We start from the raw sequence: 22482 nt of genomic DNA, 5'->3' as shown, positions 1-22482 counted from the left end.
AGGTGGGCTTTTGGTGACTCTTGCTCTCCTTTCCATCCTCATTTCCCTCCTGGCCATGGCTCTAAAGAAAGGGCTGGTTAATTCATCTGGCGGTCAACTGTGAAAGACCAGGCATGTGCATTAAGCCTGGAGCTTTTTCTTAACATGCTAGATCTTGTGATGTATGGATTTAAACCCACCTTGAATCCACTTATATTTTCAGTTTGTACTATTTTTCTTGATTGCTTGCCAGATGTGTTTACCTCCCATTAGATAAAGTGGGCTTTTCTTTGTCATAAAACTACCTCTTTTAAGGTCCAGGGGTAGCCTTCAACATTCTGGGATCTAAAGCTTAAAGGGGGTTCTGCAAGTGGTAGAAACTAACTTCCAGCCTTCTAATGCCCATCCTCAAATAACAGAGGTTCTAAGTGAACAGGTTTTTCCTTTAAACTATTTCCATTTTATTCCTACTTAACATGTCTCTTGTTGAAGGTAGAAGGTGGTTGTTACCAACACCCAGTGGGAAAACCCAGATCTGAAGCAACCTTGTCAACAGCTGAAAAAGCACACTTCCCTGCTTCAAAACCTTTGCAATCAATCAATCAATCAATCAATCAATCAGTTTTCCTGTGGTTGTGAACACCTCTCATTTTGGGTCTCTCTGCATTGATGGAATATCTATTTGGTCCTTAAATATGGTGCTAAGTGTAATATTTAAAAGACTGGCAGAATTTTGCAGCTTTTGACCTGATTGGAAATGTTGTTCCCTTTGAGAAAAAAAAAATATACAAGGGAGAGGGGATTAAGATGCAACATGAAGTTCACGACATTTATTCAAGTAAGATTTCCACCCTGAGGTGGTATTTACTGCAGTAGCCATTGAGATGACCACAGGGGAAAGGAAATTCTCCCCTCACCAAGAGCTTCCTGTTATTTTGGATGTCCAGTGCAGGTTAAAATAATCAGGGTGGGAAAAAGTTATGGCTGTTTACACAATTTCTAGCATGTTCCTAGAACATGCAAAAGTTATGACCCTCTTATCCTTCCTCTCTCTAGACTAGTAGTTCTCATCTTAAGAGGGTGAGGGGTTGGTGCCCCAGGAAATATTTGGCAATATCTGGAGACTTCTTTGGTTGTCACACCTCAGGGGTGGTAGCTGGCTCCTGGCATCTAGAGGATAGAGGCCTGGCATGCTGCTAGACATGCTAGAGTTCAGCAGAGTAGAGACAGTTCCCTATACCCCAGAAGGAATTATTTGGCCCCAAATGTCAATGCTATGATTGAGAAACTTTGGTCTAGACTGAGGTTTTGTCAGATCAAGGACTTGGAAAGAGAGTGGCAGTGAGGGCAGCTATTGGTAGTCTTTTAATGTGGTCCCTGCTCTCTTTAGTCATTGTTTTCAGTTCCTTCTCTATGCAGAACCTGTAAGGAAACGATCCTTATGGCTTCCTTTTACTGAGTGTCATGCGCTAACTGCTGGAACTGTTTCACTGAGTCTTCATAAGCCCGAGTGACCACAGGCTCCTTGAGAGGAGGATCCATGTGAAGTTCAGAGGCTAGACAACCTCTCTGGTACAGTGCCTGGCATATGGCAGACCCTCAATGTTAGGATTAATGGAATAATTTATATACAGTTTATACATGAAGAAAATGAGACCTTGTGTGACCCCAGCACCAAATCACTTACTTATTCACTGATTAATTATATCCTTTACCTGAGGTGGCAGAGAGGTTTTCTAGCCTCTAAAATCACTACGTCAGGCAGAAGAAAGTAGTTTTTAAACATAAGATTAAGAAACTACCTGTGTGGAAACAGGTGGGAGAAGGGATAATATGAACCTTTTCTGGCTCTGATGGGATGCAGCGATCATCCTTTGCTTTTGAAAGTGATTTTGGCTTTTCAAGTGTTTCTGTGCGTGCTGTCCCAGCACTGCATTTTACAGATGGGGAAACTGAGGCAACAGAAGTTACAGGAGAAAGCAGGACCAGAACCTGGCGCCTCAGATAAAGACTGCCTCAGCTCTTCGGCACCCGCCGCCTCTTAGAAAAGGGCTTCCGGGAGTAGACTCACAGTTAGCTCGAATTCTTCCTTCCCAGATGCTGTTAACATCTTAGTCTTTGCACCCGTCGAGCGGGACTACAACTCCCAGCGGCCGTTGCAGAATCGGGCAGCGCGCAGGCGCACTGAAGCGGCGGGAGTACTACGACTCCCGTCGGGCCGTGGGCGGGGGTGGGACTACATTTCCCAGGAGGCCGAGAAAGGGGCGGGAGGGGGCGGGGCGCGGCGCTGCTCCCGCCCCTCCCCGTGCTCGCGCCGAGAGGTAAACAAACCGCGCGCGGGCTGCGGGCGGCGCGGCGGGGGCGGCAGCGCGGCGGGGGCGGCCGTGAGCGCGCCGAGGCGCGGCGGGGCTGGCCCGGCGGCCGCCGCACATGTCCCGGGGCGGCGCCGGACTGTAGTCGCCGGTGGCGCCTCCTGTCGGCGGGGGAAGGCGGCGCCGAGAGGCCCCGGCCGGCGCCCGCCGTGCCCATGGAGCGGGTGCGGATGATCAACGTGCAGCGCCTGCTGGAGGCGGCCGAGTTTTTGGAGCGCCGGGACCGAGGTAACGGCCGGGCGCCGCGGGAGCCCCGCTCTCCTGCCCGCGCGGGGCGTGCGGGGCGCGCGGGGCGCGCGGGCGGTGCATGTGGGGGGCGCGCGCGGAGGGGAGATGCTCGCGGGCTGGGGGTGCGCGTGTGAGGACAGGTGCTCGCGGGACGAGGGGTGCGCGGGTTCGGGGGTGCGTGTGAGGGGAGGTGCTTGTGTGGGGAGGGGATGTGTGAGAGGAGGGGCGCGTGTGAGGGAGATGCGCGTGTGAGGGGAGGTGCTTGGGAGCCACACGTGAGTGAGGGGAGGGCGTCCGTGGCTCCTCGTGTGTGTGTGTGAGTGTGTGTGTGTGAGTGTGAGTGAGGTGTGTGTGTGTGCGCGCGCGCGCATGGAGAAGGGGCCGTGAGGACTGTGAGGGGAGCGGAGGAGAGAGAGGGTCAGGCTGGGGACAGGTGAAGTGGGGGGGCGCGGGGCGCGCGGGGTGTGGAGCGTGGAGGTGAATCTGAGGACTTGGGAGCAAAGAGGAAAGGGAGCTGCGGGGGGTGCGCGGGCCGCGACTGGGGAAAGGAGGCTGGAGAGCGGAAGGATGAGTACTTCTGGGGAAAAAGGGCTTTTTGTGAGTTTCCAGATCCCTTCAGGGGCAGAGGCACGAGAAGTGAAGAAATTGGGTGTGTAAAGTAGGAACTCTGGTGATTGTGGTGGCAGGAGAGAAAATGTTCTAGGATTGGGTGGTTGGATTAGTTGTAGTACGTGGAAATAGGGGCATTAGAGAGACTCCTAGAATGAGGAGAGTTCAAGGAAAATGGGAATTTTGAGGCAGGTGAAGTTAATTGAGTTGAATGGACACTGATCTCAGAAATTAGGGTGTTTGAGTCAAGAAGTCTTGGAGAAAAGGACTTGAGTGAGGAGGAAGAACTCACCTGGCTTAGGGAAGGTAATTGCCCAACTTCCAGGTGGTAGTTGTCATCTGTATATAATGTCACAGGAGTGATGTTGAGAGGAAGCGCAGGGATTTTTTGTTGCAACCAAAGAGAGTGGAAAATTTTTACCTCTTCCTTCTGTTTTCAGCAACTGTTACTGCAAAGACTTTCACATCTGTGGATCCATGGATTTGGGTAAACTTACTTTTTTCTTCTTGCTCTCTCTTTAGAGTGTGAACATGGCTACGCCTCAACCTTCCCCTCCATGCCGAGCCCCCGACTGCAGCATTCAAAATCCCCAAGAAGATTGAGCCGGGCACAGAAACACAGCAGCGGAAGCAGCAACACCAGCACTGCCAACAGGTAGTAAGCAGGAGGTTTAGAAATGGCAGCTGGAGGGAGGGAGAAGCACACACTGGCTCAGGCAGAGGTGCAGGCCCTACCAACCTTAGTTCTCAAGTAGCAAGTCAGGAATAGCATTGAACAGCCAAATGGATTCCTTTTACCACTACCCCTGGGGATTTGGCCCTTTTAGATAATGAAGTCAAAAGAATCATAATCAGACTTGTGTGCAAGGAAAGGAATAGAACCTGGAAAGACAACCAAATAACTCCTCACTGGGATTATTAAAATGGGGGGGTCTGCGACTGAGGGGACAGTGCATTGAGAGACTTGGCAATACGTGTCAATGCACATAGCGACATAGTAAAGGTAAGCTTGGGCCAACTTTAAACTTGAAGAGTCCAAGAATTTTTTTTTTTTTTTAAGTTTTTTTTTTATTTATTTATTTTTTTTTCTTTTAAGGATTTATTTATTTATTTATTTAAGCACTGGGTACAGTCAGAGACATGGGAGGGTGAGAGAATTCACAAGAGCCAGAGTGGAGAGTAGAATAGGCAGAGTGATGAAGTACACTGCTGAGGGGAGCAGCGGGTGGCAGGAAAGGTCTGCATGCCATGTGGGACCCTCACCCGGCGGCCGGGGATGGAACAGGTACTGCAGAGGCCGCGAGCAGCTTCGCAACCCAGCACTCAACCGCTGTGCCACCAGGGAGGCCCAAGTCCAAGAATTTGTAAAAATTAGAAATAGCTCAGGCAGGATGTAAAAAAAAAAAACAACAATAAAAAAACAGAACCAAGGATTTTGTTAAAGGGATAAAAATATTTAAGTAGAGTAGTACAAAGTTAGTAGACATTGTTTGTTTATAAGGATGAAGGACAGACCATGCTGCGAAATTTTTGACTGTTATTTCCAGATTTAATGTTAAGATTGAATTGATTGGGGATATTTTAAAGCAAAAGATGAAAAAGAAAGAAGATGCTTACTCTTCAGTCAGAACAGGTCTCTAGGGAATACTTGTCTGGATGTACTCAGACATAGTTTCTTCCATTTTTGAAGATTTTTGGTTGTGTCTAATTTCTTCAGTGTTTTTGTTCCAGGAAGGAAGTGAGAGGCCTTCTTAAAAGATCAACAGATGCTGCCTTTTCCATTGATAAGAGAAATTAGTGCTTTTTCCTGATTCCCAAAGGTTTGTCTAGAGAATATAAACATTCATTTTAGAGAGGCACAGAGCAATTTTCTGGTAACTAAGTTTGCCTGAAGACTTTGGGGAAGCCTTAGGACTTTGCGGAATTCCACACAGAGATAGCTGGGAAGTCACTTGGGGACCTGGGTTAGGGAGTAGGAATTGGGGCTTTCATTAACTGATGCAGAAAATCTTGTGGCTTCTGTAAGTAATAGCTCAAGAGCTGAGTTTTTCCACTGTGCGTATTTGACATCCCTAAAATAAAGTTTAATTCTTCCTTCAATTAATCATTGAAGTTGTATGTTTCCCTTTTTTTTGGCTTTGACTTTCTTCATTAAGACTATTCTGTATCTTTTAAACTTAATTTTTTAATTATAAAAATAACTAGCCATAAACTTACTATGCTATGTTTATGTTTAAGTGTAGATCTAGAGGTAGGGTAGGTTTGGGATGAAAATATGTAGCGTGACATATAGCATTTACAAGAATAAATAGAAATTTCTTTGTTCTTCACATTTCTCTGGTTAAGGCATCAGTAATTAAAACCTAGGTATATTATGTTAAAGCTAAACATTTAGAATTATTTCTCCTACCATTTACTTAAAATTTCTGCTTCTTGGGGTAGGGGGAGGCAAAGATAAAATTCTAATACTGGGGTACTTGAGAAATAGTGTTGTTAGTGCAATTACAAGGGGACGCTGTAGATTTCATATTGGCTTTAAACCAACTATTAGGTTTAATAGAGATTTCACTATCTGGCTACGTAAGGTAGAAAGAAAATAAAAAATTTTCATTTATTAGTCATCTAAAACAAGGGAAATACAGAGTTGATGAGTATATGTATCTTAATTTCCTGATCAAAAGGTTACCTATGTGGAAGTTGCTGTTCCTCTTATGCATCTGGTAATATCTTCTATGTCATAATGATATTTTATGTACTACTTGTATGTAAAATCCTTTAACATATATTATTATCTCACTTGAATTTCAGAAGAATTTTGTGAGGCAAAGTGAAATTATTTTCTCTATTTTTTTGATGGAGAAACTGGCTTGGTATGCACAGTAAATCCCACAGGTAGAATAGGAAAGGAGACAAATTCCTGGGATTTGCTTCTCTGGAATCAACAAACAGTCCTTAGTAATAATTTACTTAAAAACTAAGACTCAGTGACTGTAACTTGAAATTTATGTGTTAGTGCTCCACTTCTCTGCTCTGCCAAAGGCTTGAAATGTGTAGTCTGCACCTGCTGCTTTAATGCCTTCTGCCAGGGCTCTTTTTCCCTCTTTGCAATTTACTTTTTTTTTTTTTTGCTAGCTATTGAAACTGCTTTTTTGAAGGTAATTAATAACCAGATTTATTGAACTTACACTATTTATAGAGATCTATTGCTATACCTGCTTCCCTACCATAGGGAAGTTTATGGAATACTTGGAAAGATATGATACCTATATAATAAAGTGGTGAATAGTACAAATCAATAAGATGTTAGGAACAGGGCTATTTTTATTTGGTGACAGAGAGTAAATTGTCTAAATTTATAGGAAAGGATTATAGAAGTTTACTATAAAATACTATAGATTCATAGTGTTGCTTGAGGAGTAGTGTTATTCAAGGAGCTAAAGGGATTCCATAACTTAGTATTAGAGTAAACTTATTTATGTTTTAATTTAAGTAACTAATTCTTAATAAGAGACAATACTTGGTTTAGTAGATGAACAGACAATTCACCAAAGAGGATATCTAGAAGGCCAATAGATACATGAAAAAAATGTTCGTCATCACTTCCAGTAAAAGTGCTGCAGGTTAAAATTACAATGAGAAACCATCCCACACCTGTGGAATGGCACATACTGAAAAGGCTCCCAACAGCAAGTGCTGGAGAGGATGTGAAGAAGAGGAACCCTATCATAACACTCTTTTTTTTTTTTTTTTAAAGATTTATTTATTTATTTATAGAAGTACTGGGTACAGTCAGAAGCGCGGGAGGGTGAGGAATTCACCAGAGCCAGAGCGGGGAGCAGAACAGGCAGACTGGCGAAGTACACTGCGAGGGGAGCAGCGGGTGCTGCAGGAGAGGTCTGTCATACCATGTGGGACCGTCACTGGCAGCTGCAGCTGGGGATCTAACTGGCATTGCTGCAGAGGCTGTGGGCAGCTTCACAGCCCAGCTCTCAACCGCTGCGCCACCAGGGGAGGCCCTCATTACACTCTTGATGGGAATGTAAATTGCTGCAGCCATTATGGAAATGACCAGGATTTTCCTTAAAAACTAGAAATGGAAATACCATATGACCAAGCAGCCCTGCTCTTGATCATCTACCCAAAGAACATGAAACTATCAGTGTAAAAACTTACCTTCTATGCAGTATTTATTTACAAGAGCTGAGACAGAGAAGCAAACTAAATGCCCATTGATAGATCCACAAGATGTGATACATTTGTACTATGGAGTACTATTTAGTAATAAGGAAAGATGAAATCCTGCCATTTACTGCAAAATAAAGGGAGTTCAAGGGAATTATGTGTAGCAAAGCAAGTTAGAATGACAAAGACAAATACTAGACATTTACATAGTGAACAATTTGACAAAGTAAAATGTTTATAAAAACTAGTGGACATTAATAAATGAAGTGAGGGTGCTGAGGTTAAGAGAAAGGGAAGGAGAAAGAGACAAGTAGATACAAGGGGTGGTGGAGGAGAAAATGAAAATAAAAGTACAAAGTTTGACTTGAACTGTGGAAACCAATAATTCTGGTACAATTTTTTAAGAAAATAATGGCTGAAAACTTTGTGAGCATGATTTTGTAGATTTGCCGTTTTCAGTGTGAAAGTAACTTGGATGTTAATGGTAAGAGAGTAGCAAGTGTGAGTCACTGTCCTTTAAGGTGAAGCTCTCCTATTCTACATGTCTGCTGAGAATTTGAATGTGAACGGTTAGTTATAGCATAATTCAGAATAATCAGAAGCTGGAAACAATCAAATTGTGAGCTGGTGAAAATATAACAAAATGTAGTAATTCATACAATGGAATGCTACCCAGCACTAGAAAGAAAGAAACTACTCATGTATACATCAACATGTATAGGCCACAAAACAGTATGTAAGATTATATATTTTATGATTACAGTATATGAAATTCATAAAAAAAATAAAGCTATAGGGCCTCCCCGGTGGCGCAGTGGTTGAGCGCTGGGTTGGGAAGCTGCCCGCAGCCTCTGCAGCGCTGGTTGGATCCCTGGCTGCAATCTGGCCACCGGAGGAGGGTCCTGCATGGTGTGCAGACCTCTCCTGCAGCCCGCTGTTTCCCTCAGCAGTGTACTTCTGTCCTTCTGCCTGCTCTGCTCCCCGCTCTGGCTCTGGTGAATTCTCTCACCCTCCCACGCTTCTGACTATCCAGGGCTTGTATAAATAAATTAATTAAATTTAAAAAATAAATAAATAAAGCTATAGCAATAGATAGCAGTTTAGTGGTGATGTAGGGGTGGCAGTGCAGATTGACTGCAAATGGACCTGAGCGAACTTTTGGGGTTATGGAAGTGTTCTAAAACTAGATTGTGGTTACACAGCTGTATAAATTTACTGAAACTCATTGAAGCTCATTGAACTGTTAAAGTAGTTGAATTTTATAGAATGTAAATTATACCTCAGTAAGACTTAAAAGAATGATTCCCTGTTATTTATTGCAGTAACTTAAAGAAGAGTCTTGAACTTATGACAAAAGCTAAAAATAACTAAAGGTAGGGTAAAGGGATGAATATGCAGCAATGATTTCTTTAAAACTTGAAGTAAAGCTGTAAGAGGTGCAGAGTGGGGAGTGTAGCCACTTGGAAGAAGCAAGGCGAGTCAGCTATCCTGCCAACTTCTCCCCATTTCCTTTGAGAATCATTTTTCCATGTGTGGTGCTTCTCTTAGACAACATTCTTTGAAATAGATGTATAACATCAGTGTCTGCTTCTAGTGCTATAAGGAAGAATAGAATATATTAATAATAAAAATTAAGATCAATGTCCTAGTATTTATACATTTTTATTATAGGTAATGCAATTAATTATGGGGTACCAGTTGTTTTTCCCCCAACGAGTTATTTCATTCCTGATTCTTTCCTAAAATATTAAAGTACAATTTGGAAGTCAAGTGATTTAGAAAATCATTGATATTTTCTCCATTTTTTAAAATTTAAATTTAAAAAAATTTTTAAAATATTTTTTAGTTTTTTACATCAGTGTTCATTTTTAAACAATATTTGCTTCCCCCCAGCCCCTCAGGTGTAGTCCCCATAGAGTTTCCTTCACCAGTGTACCCGTGCACCATCTCCTCTTCTTTAATGAAATACCACTGATTTATAACACTATATAAGATTCAGAAATATAGGAAGAGCACACCTGTTTAGGTGTGTTATCATGTCACACTCACAATCAAGAATGTTGCTCTGTATTAGAATGTGTTCTCAATGAGTAGTCTAATTGGTTTATCTTCTTACATATCCCATTTTAACTATTGAAAATATGCTAAGAGCAATAATTTTAATCTTCAAAATTCTAGTTTCCAATCTTGTACTCTCACCTAAAAAATGATTGTTTCATAAATACCGTCTTCTCTTAGTGTCCACAATGCATTTTTTCCAGGACTCCCATGAATATGAAAATCCATGGGCCCTCAAGTCCCTTATATGAGCTGATGTAATTTGCATCCAACCTGTCCATATCCTCCTGTATAATTTAAGCCATCTTTAGGTTACTCATAATAATATAATGTAAATGCTATTTAAATAGTCATTATACTGTATTCTAAGAAATAATGACAAGAAATTTGTACACATTTAGCACAGACACAACCACTATTGGTCAAACTACATAGCACACATTTTCGATCTGAGGTTGATTGAATCTGCAGATGCAAATTATGAAGAGTATATGAAGGGCCTAATGTAATGTGTGACTTTTTTATATGCTTCTTAATTCTGGCCCTGCTAAGAATAGAAACTGACCTAGTTAACTTTTATTTCAAATTTATAACATTTTAAAAAAAAGTAATAGATTTATGTATATAGTTTTAAAAGTCAATACTGACTTGTAAAGTAAAATAAAATTTCTTTGCCCTATATAATAATTTCCTATATAATGTGTGTGTTACCTCATCCAATTTCTGCTGTTTGCTTGCATATTTCTAAATGAGTTTATCCTGTTTATTATATATTGACTTCTGTTGTAGAAGATGAACATTTAAATATCTATACTCTTGACTAACAGCAGATTAATCATATGCCAGAAATGAAAAGAATTTTTAAAGTATATAAAAGTATGAATGTTCCCCAAAGAAATGTTTTTAAATTACTCACTTTCTATTAATTTATATTATTAGTCTCCTACAATAATGAATGCTATTTTACTCTCATCCCTGAATGCTGTGGTAGATTGGGTTCTTACCTTATTTCAGGATTAGATTTATTACATTTTTACAGAGTGGGTTTTATTGTGCAATAATTTCCTTACAATAAAATTCCCAGATTTTGAGTATACAGTTCAGTGACTTGACATGTGTATAGTTATACAACCCCCGCCCCCAAATTAGAATATAGAACATCCTTGCCTCCAAACATTTCCTTTTGCCTCCTTACAGTTTCCTATCTCCATCTCAGGTCATGGTTAATTGTGATTTTTTTTTCTGTCACTTTAGTTTTGCCATTTCTAGAATTTCTTTTCAGTGGAATCATATAGCATATACTTTAACTTAGCATAATTTTTTTGAGAGTCATTCATGTTCTGTATCAGTCGTGTAATCCTTTATCTTGCTGCATATAGGCTCTAACAATTTATCTCTTAACCAGTTGGTAGACATTGAGGGTTGTGTGTATTTTTTAGTTATTAAGTAAGGATGCTATATACTTTATTTTTTTTTTTTGTTTTTTTTTTTAAAGATTTATTGATTGATTGATTGATACATACAAACACTGGGTACAGTCAGAAGAGCGGGAGGGTGATAGTATTCACCAGAGCCAGAGCGGGGAGCAGAGCAGGCAGAAGGACCGAAGTACACTGCTGAGGGGAGCAGCGGGCGGCAGGGGGGGTCTGCAAGCCATGCGGGACCCTCCTCCGGTGGCCGGGGAGCAGCCGGGGATCGAACCGGCACTGCAGAGGCCCAGCGCTCAACCGCTGCGCCACCTGGGAGGCCCGATGCTATATACTTTAATGAGCAGTTTTGTTTCTGGGCATTTGTTTTTGTCTTTCTTAGGTAAATACCCGGAAGTGGATTAGTATAATAAGTATATATTGAACTTTATAAAGAAACTGCCAAACTCTTCTCCAAAGTGCACCATTATACATTCCAACTTAGCAGTGGGTGAGACTTCTATGGCTCTGCATCCTGGATAGCACTTGATGTGGTCATAAGCACATGGTCAGTTTTTTTAGTCACTCTACTAACTAAAATTTTTTAATTTTAGTTTTGTGTTTTCATGGTCATTTTTCTTAAAACTAATGATCTTGAGCACCTGCTTATGTGCTGTTTGCCATTGCTGTATCTTCTTTGGTGAAGTCTCCGTATCTTTTGCTTTTTCTTTCTAATAAGTTGTTATCTTAGTAGGCTGTGAGAGTTCTTTGTAAATTCGGCTACAAGTTCTTTATTACATATGTGTTTTTTTACAAATGTTTTCCCTTGGTGGTAAGTGCTATTTCCTTAATAATGTCTTTTGAAGAATAAAAGTTGTATATTTTGATAAGGTTCAGCTTATCATATATTTTTCATGGTTCGTGCTTACGTCCTAAAAAATCTTTGCATAGTACAGGATCACAAAAATTTTTTCATATGTGTTCTAGCCATTTTATAGTATTAGGTTTTACATTTAGAGCTAACATTCATTTAGAATTAATTTTTGTAGAAGGTGTAAAGTAAGGATTGAGGTTCATTTTTTGGCAAATGGACATCTTTTCATTTATTGAAAAGATCTTGGCATCTTTGTAAAAAATCATTTGGCTCCATCTGAGTGATCCAGTTTCTGAACTCTGTTCTGTTCCATTGATCTAAGTATTTATACTTACTACAACACCACACTCTTAATTATTGTAGTTTGCCTGATAAGTCATGAAATCAGGTAGTAATATGTCTACTCAGTTCTTTTTCAAAAGTTCCTTTGACTGTCTAGGCCTTTGGCAATTTCACATATGTTATAGAATCTGCTTGTCACTTTCTACAGTAAAACTTACTAGAATTTTGATGGAGATTGCATTTAATTTATTGATTGAATTTTGGGGAACTTGACACTATCTGAAACATTGAACTTTTTGATTTATAAAATCTATTGTTTCCATCTATGTAGTTATATAGATGTCTTAAAAGTTCAGTATTTTTAGCATTTTAGAGTATAGGTCGAGCACATAATAAAGTATTAAAAATATTAAATTATTTAATATTTAATTATTTGGTGTTACTTTAAATGGCAGTTGAACCTGATCTATTGATCTTGTTAACTGGCTTTATTAAACTGACATGTTAGTTCTAGTAATATTTTTTGGATTGTCTAAATAGACAATAAATAATGTTTGCAATAAAGATTTTCTTTTCCATTCTGTCTGCACTTTTTTCTTGACTTCTTTCATTGGCTAGAACCTCTAGTACAGTGCTGAGTAGAAGTGGTGAGAGTGAACTTCTTTGCCTTATTCCTAACCTGGGGAAAACAGACATTCTTTCACTATTGAGCATGATAATGGTAGATATTTTATAGATGCCTTTTCACAGACTAAGGAAGCTCTTTTTTTTTAATCTCATTTACTCAGAGTCTTACGACTGGATATTGAATTTTGTCACATACTTTTTATACATCTATTGAGATAATACTGTGGTTTTTCTCTTTTTTGTTCTGCTAGCATGGTAGAGTACATTCATTTGTGTGTGTGTGTGTGTGTGTGTGTGTGTGTGCGCGCGCATGTGTGTCCACTCTGTCATCCTGGAATAAACCCTGTTTGGTGATGGTGTATTTTGCAGTTCTGATGCTAACCACTTGTTTCTAGCACAGACTCCACAAGTGTAAGGTTACCAGTCCCCAACAAGGCTCTCCTCATTACAGATGCCAGTTACAAGTGTAGGAATTCCCAGGACACCGGCACTAATTATAACTGACTACAAATTTGGGGGTTCCCATAATCTCCTCAGGTACTATCATCCATTAGAATTACTCACAGAATTCAGGAAAGTGTTACATTTATGATTAAAAGTTATACTATAAAGATCATAAATCAGGACCAACCAAATGAAGACACATATAGGGCAGGATTTGGGAGAATCCAGGACAGGAACTTCTGTGACCTCTCCCTGTGGACTTGGGATGCCTTACTCTCCCAGCATATGGATGTGGTCACCAACACATCCCCAGGAAGCTCACCTGAGCCTCAGATGCCAAGGTTTTTATTTCATTGTGTAGTCACAATTGAGTGAATCACTGTTCACATGTTTTAACTCAGTGTCTAGCAACTCTCCTGTCCCAGGAGGTTTGAGTTTGACTGATTATCATGGGCTCAGAGCCCCAGCCTTGAAAAGATATGGTTGGTCTTTCTGACACGCAGGTCCTTATGCCATAAATTAGCTTTGCCAGTTTTGAACTTCATATGAATGGAGTTATATTTTTTGTGTGTCTTCCTTTTTAAACTCAACATTGTATCTAAATTGTGAAGATTCATCCTTGTTATTGTATAATCATTCTGCATTTTCAGTGCTCGGTAGTATTACATTGTGTGAATATGTCACAATTTATTTATCCACTCTACTGCTGGATTTTTGAGTTGTTTCCCGCTTTTGGATAGTATGAAAAGGATGATCATTCTTTTGTATGTTCTTTGGCGAACATATCTATGTATATTATATAGTTTGGTATCTTCCTGTATCTTCATTCGGTATGCTTACATTTAGCTTTGATATGTAAATTTCAAGGAAAAAAATGTTGATTTTGTTGTTATGCATCTTTTTTAGACACCTGCATTTTGGTGGCCTTGGTTATGGTGGTTATGTTTTTGTCATTGTTAAGGGAGACATAGATTTGCTATGAGGCATTTTTTTCTGAACGTGCAGTATTCAAGTTTTACTATCTTTAATGGTTTTTTAATGTGCTTTTGATAGAAGCAAATGTGCAGCACTACTTTTCTGAAAGAATTACTTCATTGTCAGTTGATTATGGTGTATGTTAAACTTCATTGATACTTTATACCAGCAGCAGCAAAAAAATTCTGTCCCCATTGTATGTATTTATAATTGTATACATTTGTTACTGTGGTAATGTTTTATAGAGTAAAATATGATTGGAAGAATAATAAATATGAATAGAAGTTTTACTGTTTCACTAATTCTAGATTTTCTTTTTCATCCCCCTTCAAGTGTTTACTTTAGAGATCCCCGCTCTAATGTAGCTAAACTTTTCTGTTCTTATTACCCTTTAAATATGTGTATATGAGTATAAGCTTTAGGATGCACTTAGAATATAATTTAGCTTCATAGAATGTGTTCTATTCATTGTAATGAGGGCAACATCTATTAGGTACTTAAGAATTAGAAAGTAATTGAATGAAAATTTTAACAAATTGAGGGTTTTTTCATTAATTCAGCAAATTAGAGGTGTTTTCTTTTGCTTGAAGAGAATATTCTTGGAATGGGGGCTTTCATTTTTTTCTTCCATGGGGGCACAACACTTGAACCAAACTAACATTTTGTTTAGTTTCAATTCTATGCTTCATTTCATTGACTGCCACCAAACTATACCCTAAAGAATTAAAAGTTATGTATTAGAGCTGTGTTATAGTCAATGAAAAGTTACAGCTCTGGTTGAGATAATGAAGCCCATTCAAATACAAAATGCAGTATGTTGTCACTCGTAAAGGGATATTTGTGGAAAAGATTACCTGTGATTCAATGATAAAATGACAGAAATGTCTTTCTGTCCTTGGAGGTTGTTAAAGTGTTTAGATTAAGGGTGTCTGAAAAGAAGATAGTTCATTTGTGTTGGCTGTCAGAGGTGCATTTTATTTGGAGGAGAAAAATGAGCTAACCATATGGATTATTCAGAACATCTCAAACTTAGAGGGAATTTATCATAATTGACTATTTCAGTGACATGTTATTGGAAGGGCTTGGGTTGATCACATAGGCTCAGAGAAGCAAAGCAGTTATTTTTGGGTGTGCTGGTATATGATATGTCCAATTACTCATTTAATGCTTGTGCTGTTTGGATCATTATTTTCTCTGTGTACATGTAATTAGCGTCTTTCTCTCTGCCATACCCTAAACCTGTACTGTCCTCATAGCTGAGTAATTGATCAAAATAGCTATCTTTCATTTTCTCTTTTCATCATTATGGTTGTTTACTTCCAGACTAATTTCAGGTGTTACTGAGAACCTATCAATTTATTGTCCCATGTAATATATTTAACATTGTTTTGGGTTGGGTATTTTTATCTTGTTAATATTTTCAGTGACAAAACATGCGTGTAACAACATTTATTGAATACTTGTTACACGCAAGATGCTTTTGCATATGTTTCTCTAATCCTCACATTAAGCTAGGCAAGATATTATTCTAATTTTACAAATGAGTAAACTGAATCAGAGAGGTTACATAATTTGTCGAAAGTTACACAGCTAGTGTGAGTGACAGAGTTAATATTTAAATGTAGGACTTTTTCAGTGGGTCCTTTTGACCTGTTCATTATTTGTCTCTGGTTTTGTTTAGGACTTCACAACTCTACTTGTATCTTTATGTTATCCTTTCCACATGGAATGGCCTCTCCCTACCATAACCAGCTGCTACAAGTAGCAAATATACTCGTTATTTAAACCCTACGCCACCTGTCACCTTTGAAAAAAGTTTTCTCTGATAACCCCATTTGGAAGTCAACATCCCCCTATAAACTCCCATTATCTTTTGTACCTTTCTCTATATATTTATTTTGCTTTGCGTTATAATTATTTCTGTATGTGTTTTAATTTACCAATCAGAGACTGTCTTTGATTTCCCACAGCCTAAGATAGTCTTGAACGTTGAAGATGCTATTTGTGACTTGATATTATAGGCAAAATAAACTATGGAAATAGGAGTAAACACTACTGATGCATTTTGTTTTAATGGAGGAACATGGTGATAGGGTAAAGACTGATACATATATAATCATTTTTGCTTCTTGGTATTTGGAAATCTGATTAAATTTTACTGGCATTATACCTAGATATGGCATGCACTTTCTTGTTTGGTGAGAAATTCATAATTTTAGCTAACATTTTTAAATACATATTTTAAATAGAAGATAAATAATACAGAAAAGTTTGAAAGAGATGGAAAGAACCTGCTGTTTTAATTTTGTCCACAGCAGTAGGTCAGACTATTCTTTTGGTGCTAGCTTTGATAATAGGCTCAGTATGATATTTGAATTCAACAATTGGTTATCTTTGGGTATATTATGTTTTATATTTACCGCTATAGGTGGGATTGTCAGGCTGTTTAGATTGAGTTAATGGTAAATAACTTACTTCCCTCTAAATGGTTTATTCCAGTCATCACTTACTCTAGTATTTCATTGCCTTTGTTTTACTTGTTCTAAATTTACTTCTTAGAAAAAGGCAAATTAAACCAACACGTGCTCTCTGAAAGGAGATGGGAGATTTCACTGATTACCTATTGAAAATTTGAACAATATATATATATTTTTAAACCTCTCAAAATAGGCCTTTTCCATATTTTGACATATTGATTTTCTTTGGTGTTTCATTGAAACACAAAGAACTTAATCAAAACTTTAAATTTTCATTTTATTTGGGTTTTGAGCTCTGAGTGTCTATGAGACTAAAAGTTTTATGTTTTTATTGTTTCTTCTATCTGAGGTGTACACATGCCATTACTTTGCCTGAACTCTTGAAGCAGTTTAGAACTTTTTTTAAAACTTCCTATGAGGGATAAGTCCTTTTCTTAAGATAATATCTTGAAAAGGAACATCACTGTCACTTGGACCTTATGAAACTGCTAAGAAAACAAAAAGTGAGCAGAAGACAGTAACCTTTTCTTGTTCATGTTTCACATAAAAGGCAGAAGACTTTGACTGTGTATCACTTTATTAGTAAGGCAAACCTGTATATAGTTTCTATGCTAGGCACAATTTTCTTCTTCCTGTGCTTAGGAGTAGGTAAATAAAATGGAGAAGGACATAGAAGTACATCCGCCTTTTAAATAATTTGTGAACAAATGGAATTATGTTTGAATTAAAATTTGATATATCTATGGTCCCCAAAATGTAGAATTCTGGCAACAGAACATGTGCCTATATTAATTTTATTAAAATAAAAATGAAATATTGGTATCAGAATATCTAAAACTATTAACTGAAAACACTATCTGAATGAACAGTGCTAATGAATGGACTATTTCTTGAGGAGTGAGATTGTAGAAATCTAATCATCCACTGCATTGTCAAATAAATTCTGGGTATGTTATAGCAGTAACTAAACGATTCCCTTTTCTGTAGCGTTAGCAACAAACATGACTAATACTCTCTTTCCCCCCTTTTAGGTCTACACACAATGAGCTGGAAAAGAATCGGTAAGTCTTTGATGAGGTATAGCTTCATTTATGTTAAAAAACAAATAACATTTTACCTGTGAAAATTATAGTGCTTATGTAGTTATAATCTTAACTTTTAAATGTATCATGATTCTGACATGTGTGTTTTCACTCCAAAATATAAGTTACATATTCAGCTTATCCTAGTAAAGGAGAAGATGCAAATACATTTTAAAGCTCATTTGATTTTTGAGTCTATGGGATAGTCTTCTTTATTTCTGTCTCTATAAAAGCAGGTTATTTGTGATGTCTCATGACTTAAATATGATCTTGCTAAAGGATGAGGCTTCTGTAGTATGGGTAGTAAATATGACAAGTTGTAGAACATTAAATTTCTTTGCAGTTTGTTCATTCATTCACTTATGCTTTCAACAAATGGTTATCAAACGTGAATTTTGTATAATGATCTACATAGGAAATCCAAGAAGGTATAAAATAATTTCTGTCCTTAAAAAACTTAACAGTATCCTGGGATTTATAGACGGGCAATGAAAACACTGTGTATGGTTAACTATGGTAATGAAGCAGAGGATGCTGGATGATCAGTTGGAGGATTACCTGATTCTCCTTCGAGAAAGTGTTGGAAGACTCTATAGCAAATAAGCACTATAGATTGAGGAAACAGCAAGAAGTTCAATATGAATTTAAAAGATTGTTGTAAATGAGATAAATTGGTTGATTGGGATAAGGGATTTGAGACAGGAAGAATTTTGGAGGCTAATGAAACCTTCAAGGGAGGAAATGATGGTAGCCACGGAACTAGAAGTAGATGGAGTAAAGAGATAGTATGGAGTAGAATCAACAGAAATTCGTGAGTCATTGGTTAAGGAAAGTTCATTTTTATATGTTATTACCATTTACCAGCAAAAGGAATATAGGTAGAGGATAAGTATGAGAGAAGAAAAAGGATTTTGATACAGAGATTAGATTTTTTTGATACAGAGATTAAATTAATAACCAACAGACTGGAATTGCTGGCACCAGGCCTATTGACAAAAAAAGATCTTCATAAGGTTTCCACCTTCAGCTTTTCGCCCTGCCTTACTTTTAACAGAAGAGACCTTACAAATTGACTGGCCCAACTGTTTGGTTACAAATGAATTTAATGGTCAAATCCTCTTGAACAGATTGAGCATAGTCCTCAGAAATGACAGTGACTTTTATGCTTTGCACAGTGCGTTCATATATCCTGTTGTAAGACTTAATCAGGTAGCATTGTGATTATCTGCTCATATGTCTCTTTCAAATGACTCTGACTGCCTCAAAGGCAGGGGTTCAATTTTGTATCTTTAGTGCCTAACATTTGTTGCTTGTCTGGTAGATGATGATTTTCATGTTGAATGAAGATACAACTTGAACAGAGTTCAGTGGTCTAGTCAAAGTTGTTTGCTAGTTTTTGGCAAAGCAGTTTGGCAGGCTAACTTTCATTTTAAAGAATTTTTCATGCTTTATATTTCTAGTATAGTAAAGAAAGTATCTGCATAGTTTAAAAGTGGCAAAAAGATGAAGAAATACAGTTCTGATGATTGTAAAAAGAAAACCTTATATTGAGTTTTCAATGACAGCAAAGAATGTATTTTGTTCCTCTTGTTTTAAATACTGATAAACATATGGCTCTTATAATTATTTCACCCACCTGAATGTTGTCCTTGGGAGAACTCCATTGAAAATCTGGTAAAAACCTTTGTTTTATACTGGTGTAAAGGGATTACTAAGCTGTTTTGAATGGAGCTTTTTAAATATTTGAGTGAACTGTATTTGATACATTCTGCCTATCAATTCTGACTTAACGATAAATTAAAAAAAACTTCAAAGAAAATGTTTAATACTGACAATATTACTATTACTTAGCTATACCCTATAAGATATTTAATGCATCAATAGTATCCGTGACGTGCATGGCTTTTACCATCTAAACTCTATGTCATTTCCAGTGAAGGCTTTTTGTTCCTATTTTGCACATTTAGGTCTAAAACTTTATTGCGGATTTCCTACGCTACCCACTTGAGGCATGGTTCCCTAATCCTGTGTGTCTTCTGATAGTCCTAAGTAGTCTTTATTTCCCAGATTATTTCTTCCCAAAGGTAGGGTAAGTAAATGATATCAGGCTTTTTTGCCCTCCCGCCATTAGGATTGATGATGGATCCTTGCGGTTCTAAATGCATGCCTGATGGTGGCACCTGGAGTAGGGTGTGGGCATATGTTGATGGGATTCACCTGGGCCAGGGCCAGGCTTATAAGGGCGGCGTCACGGAGATGCCAGCAGAGAAGGAGAACCACGAGAGGAGCAGAGAGCAGAGAGAATGAGAGAGAAGGCCGGTAGAGCCCAGAAAGTGTGAAGACATGCTGGGGGTTGGGAGGCCTGCCAGCCTCCCGGCACACCTACCCCCACCCCCTAGCACCTCTGCCTGCCGTATACCTGGTAAATCCCAATAAAAGCCTGCTGTAGAGGGCAGGACTGGACACGGTGCAGGTTTTCTGATCCCATGCAGACCAGGTAAAGGAGGAGTCAGAGTCCTCAGTAGTTTTGCAGGTTTTTTTATTTGGGGTTCACCAGGCATATGGCAGGCAGGGATGCTGGCTGGGGGGCTGGGAGGCTGGCAGACCTCCCAGCCCCCAGCAAGTCTTCACTCTATCTGGGCTCTCTGGCGTTCTCTGCTTCTGCTTCGGCTTCTCCTTCAGGTTCTGCTGCTGCTGCTGGCGTCCCCGTGACGCCGCCCTTAAAAGCACAGTCTTAACTCAGCTGAATCCCATCTACCTATGCCCACACCCTACTCCAGGTGCCCGCCATCAGGCATGCATTCAGGACAAGGATCCATCATCTATCCTGATGGCGGAAGGGCAGAAAAGCCTGATATTTTCTTTACCCTACACCTGCAAAAGCCACCGAGGGCTCCAGGACTCTCTCCTTCACCTGTCTGCTTGGATCATAGAGATCCTGCTCAGTGTCCTGTCCTGCCGTTACATCCAACCTCTTCCCTGTTCTTTCTTCATTCCCTCTCTTCCTTGAGATTTAGTTGAAAGGTAATATAGAATTAGCCTTTTCTTTTCTTTTTTTTTTTTTTAAAGATTTATTTATTTAGCACACAAGAGCTGGGTACAGACCGGAGATGCGGAGGGTGAGAGGATTCACCAGAGACAAAGTGGGGAACAGAACAGGCAGACTGACTGAAATACACTGATGAGGGGAGCAGTGGGCAAGACAGGAGAGGTCTGCTGTGCCATGTGGGTTGCTCTCTGGCCGGCCGGGGATCGAACTCATGGTGCAGAAACTGTGGATTACTTCATAGTGCGGTGCTTAACCCCTTGTGCCACCAGGGAGGTCCCTAGAATTAACCTTTTCAATGCTTGTTTTTAGAATTGTTTTATCAATGTGAATAAATTCTTATTTATTTATTACATCACTGTTCATTTTTAAACAATATTTGCTTCCCTCCCCTCAGGTGTAGTTCCCATAGAATTTCCTTCACCAGTGCACCTGTGCACCATCACTTCAGTCCCATGTGCTCCTCCCTCCCTTCCTCCGATCCCTCTTCCTCCTCCTCCCCTGCAGGATGTCTCTGATTTATAATTGTCTGTTTTTGTTTTGTTGTGTTTTGTACTGTTATTATTTTTTTACACTGATGTCTTATTTAGTTCCCCTATATTCCTCCTGTAAGTGAAACCATCCAGTATTTTTCTTTTTCCTTCTGACTTGTTTTACTGAGCGTAATTCCTTCTAGCTCCATCCACGTTGCTGTGAATGGCACGAGTTTTACCTTTTTTGATTGCTGAATAGTATTCCATTGTGTATATGTACCACATCTTCTTGATCCAGTCATCTATTTTTGGGCATTTGGGTTGTTTACAGGTTTTACCTATTGTGAATAGTGCTGCAATAAACATAGAGGTACAGGTGGTCTTTTGAATCAATGTTTTTGTGTCCTTTGAGTAATAAATTCTAATTTAGTGAAATGTGTCAGAGGGTGAGTACCAGAGGAGGGTCAAACTTTTTTTTTTTTTTTTTTTTTTAATTTTCTAGAGGCATGTCTTATTTATCTATTTGTTTGTTTGTTTGGTTTATACATGCACTGGGTACAGTCAGAAGCCGGGAGGGCGAGAGAATTCACCAGAGCCAGAGTGGGGAGCAGAGCAGGCAGAAGGACCGAAGTACACTGCTGAGGGGAGCAGCGGGCGGCAGGAGAGGTCTGCGCGCCATGTGGGACCCTCCTCAGGTGGCCGGGGAGCAGCCGGGGATCGAACCGGCGCCGCAGAGGCCGCGGGCAGCTTCGCAACCCAGCGCTCAACCGCTGCGCCACCTGGGAGGCCCAGAGGAGGGTCAAATTTAATAACCTGTATTCCACTTCTGAAGTTATTGGCTTGTGATACAGGAAAACACTTTGGTAGACATAGGAGGATTTAAAAGGAGAGAGGTGCCTCAAAGAGCAAGAAGAAAGCATGGGGATATTTTAAAAATTTAAACCTGTATTGTTATTACATTTTTAAGCCCCCACCTAGTTCTATTTAACAGTCATTTTTTTTAAATTCAGTATTTTTATTTGAATTGTTAAAGAAAATAGTTATCTTTGTCATCTTTTCAAAGTAACGAAATTTTGGCTTTACCCCTTATATGCTTTCGAGTATGAACTTAAAAGAGGAAAGTAATTCACTTTCTAAAGGTTAATTTGATTTTGTCTTCATTCTGAAAAGATATTCCTGTAGTAATTCATATGCTTGAACATTTGCCCCTTTACATATAATATATTCATGTCAGAAGCTGTTTCTTGAGCCTGGTGCTAAAAATCTTGCTTATAAGATTGCTCAGAGTTGGTGTTTTTTTACTGGGGTGGGTGGAGTAGATGATTTTAAATTGTTCGTGAATTATAGCAATTCTAGATGGCTGTATTA

The 22482-nt window shown here is 39.1% G+C and overlaps 1 protein-coding gene and 1 long non-coding RNA gene across 4 annotated transcripts in view; one reads left to right on the top strand and one right to left on the bottom strand.

The window, feature by feature from the left end:
* Positions 1 to 22482, top strand: part of MXI1 (MAX interactor 1, dimerization protein) — a 68452-nt gene that overhangs the window by 14030 nt on the left and 31940 nt on the right. Inside the window, exons 1-3 of one of the 3 annotated variants that reach the window (XM_037498006.2) lie at positions 2482 to 2579; positions 3711 to 3843; positions 17545 to 17574. In XM_037498006.2, the coding sequence (XP_037353903.1) occupies positions 2507 to 2579; positions 3711 to 3843; positions 17545 to 17574 (236 nt within the window). In that variant the 5' untranslated portion in view covers positions 2482 to 2506. Of the gene's footprint in view, positions 1 to 2481; positions 2580 to 3710; positions 3844 to 17544; positions 17575 to 22482 lie in introns of those variants that run through there. The other 2 variants (XM_037498005.2, XM_054690664.1) reach the window with 2 other exon arrangements.
* On the bottom strand, positions 8954 to 13349 carry LOC129145065 (uncharacterized). The gene is made up of 3 exons (XR_008550106.1): positions 13249 to 13349; positions 9570 to 9715; positions 8954 to 8966 (listed from the first exon to the last, which is right to left on the bottom strand). It is a non-coding gene; the product is annotated as an uncharacterized LOC129145065 (long non-coding RNA).

The sequence above is a fragment of the Talpa occidentalis genome, unplaced genomic scaffold (genome assembly GCF_014898055.3).
Source record: "Talpa occidentalis isolate TD23 unplaced genomic scaffold, MPIMG_talOcc4v2.1 talOcc4.8, whole genome shotgun sequence".
Taxonomy (NCBI): Eukaryota; Metazoa; Chordata; class Mammalia; order Eulipotyphla; family Talpidae; genus Talpa; species Talpa occidentalis.
The sequence above is the reverse complement of the archived record's forward strand: the minus strand, read 5'-3'. Positions and strand labels throughout refer to the sequence as shown.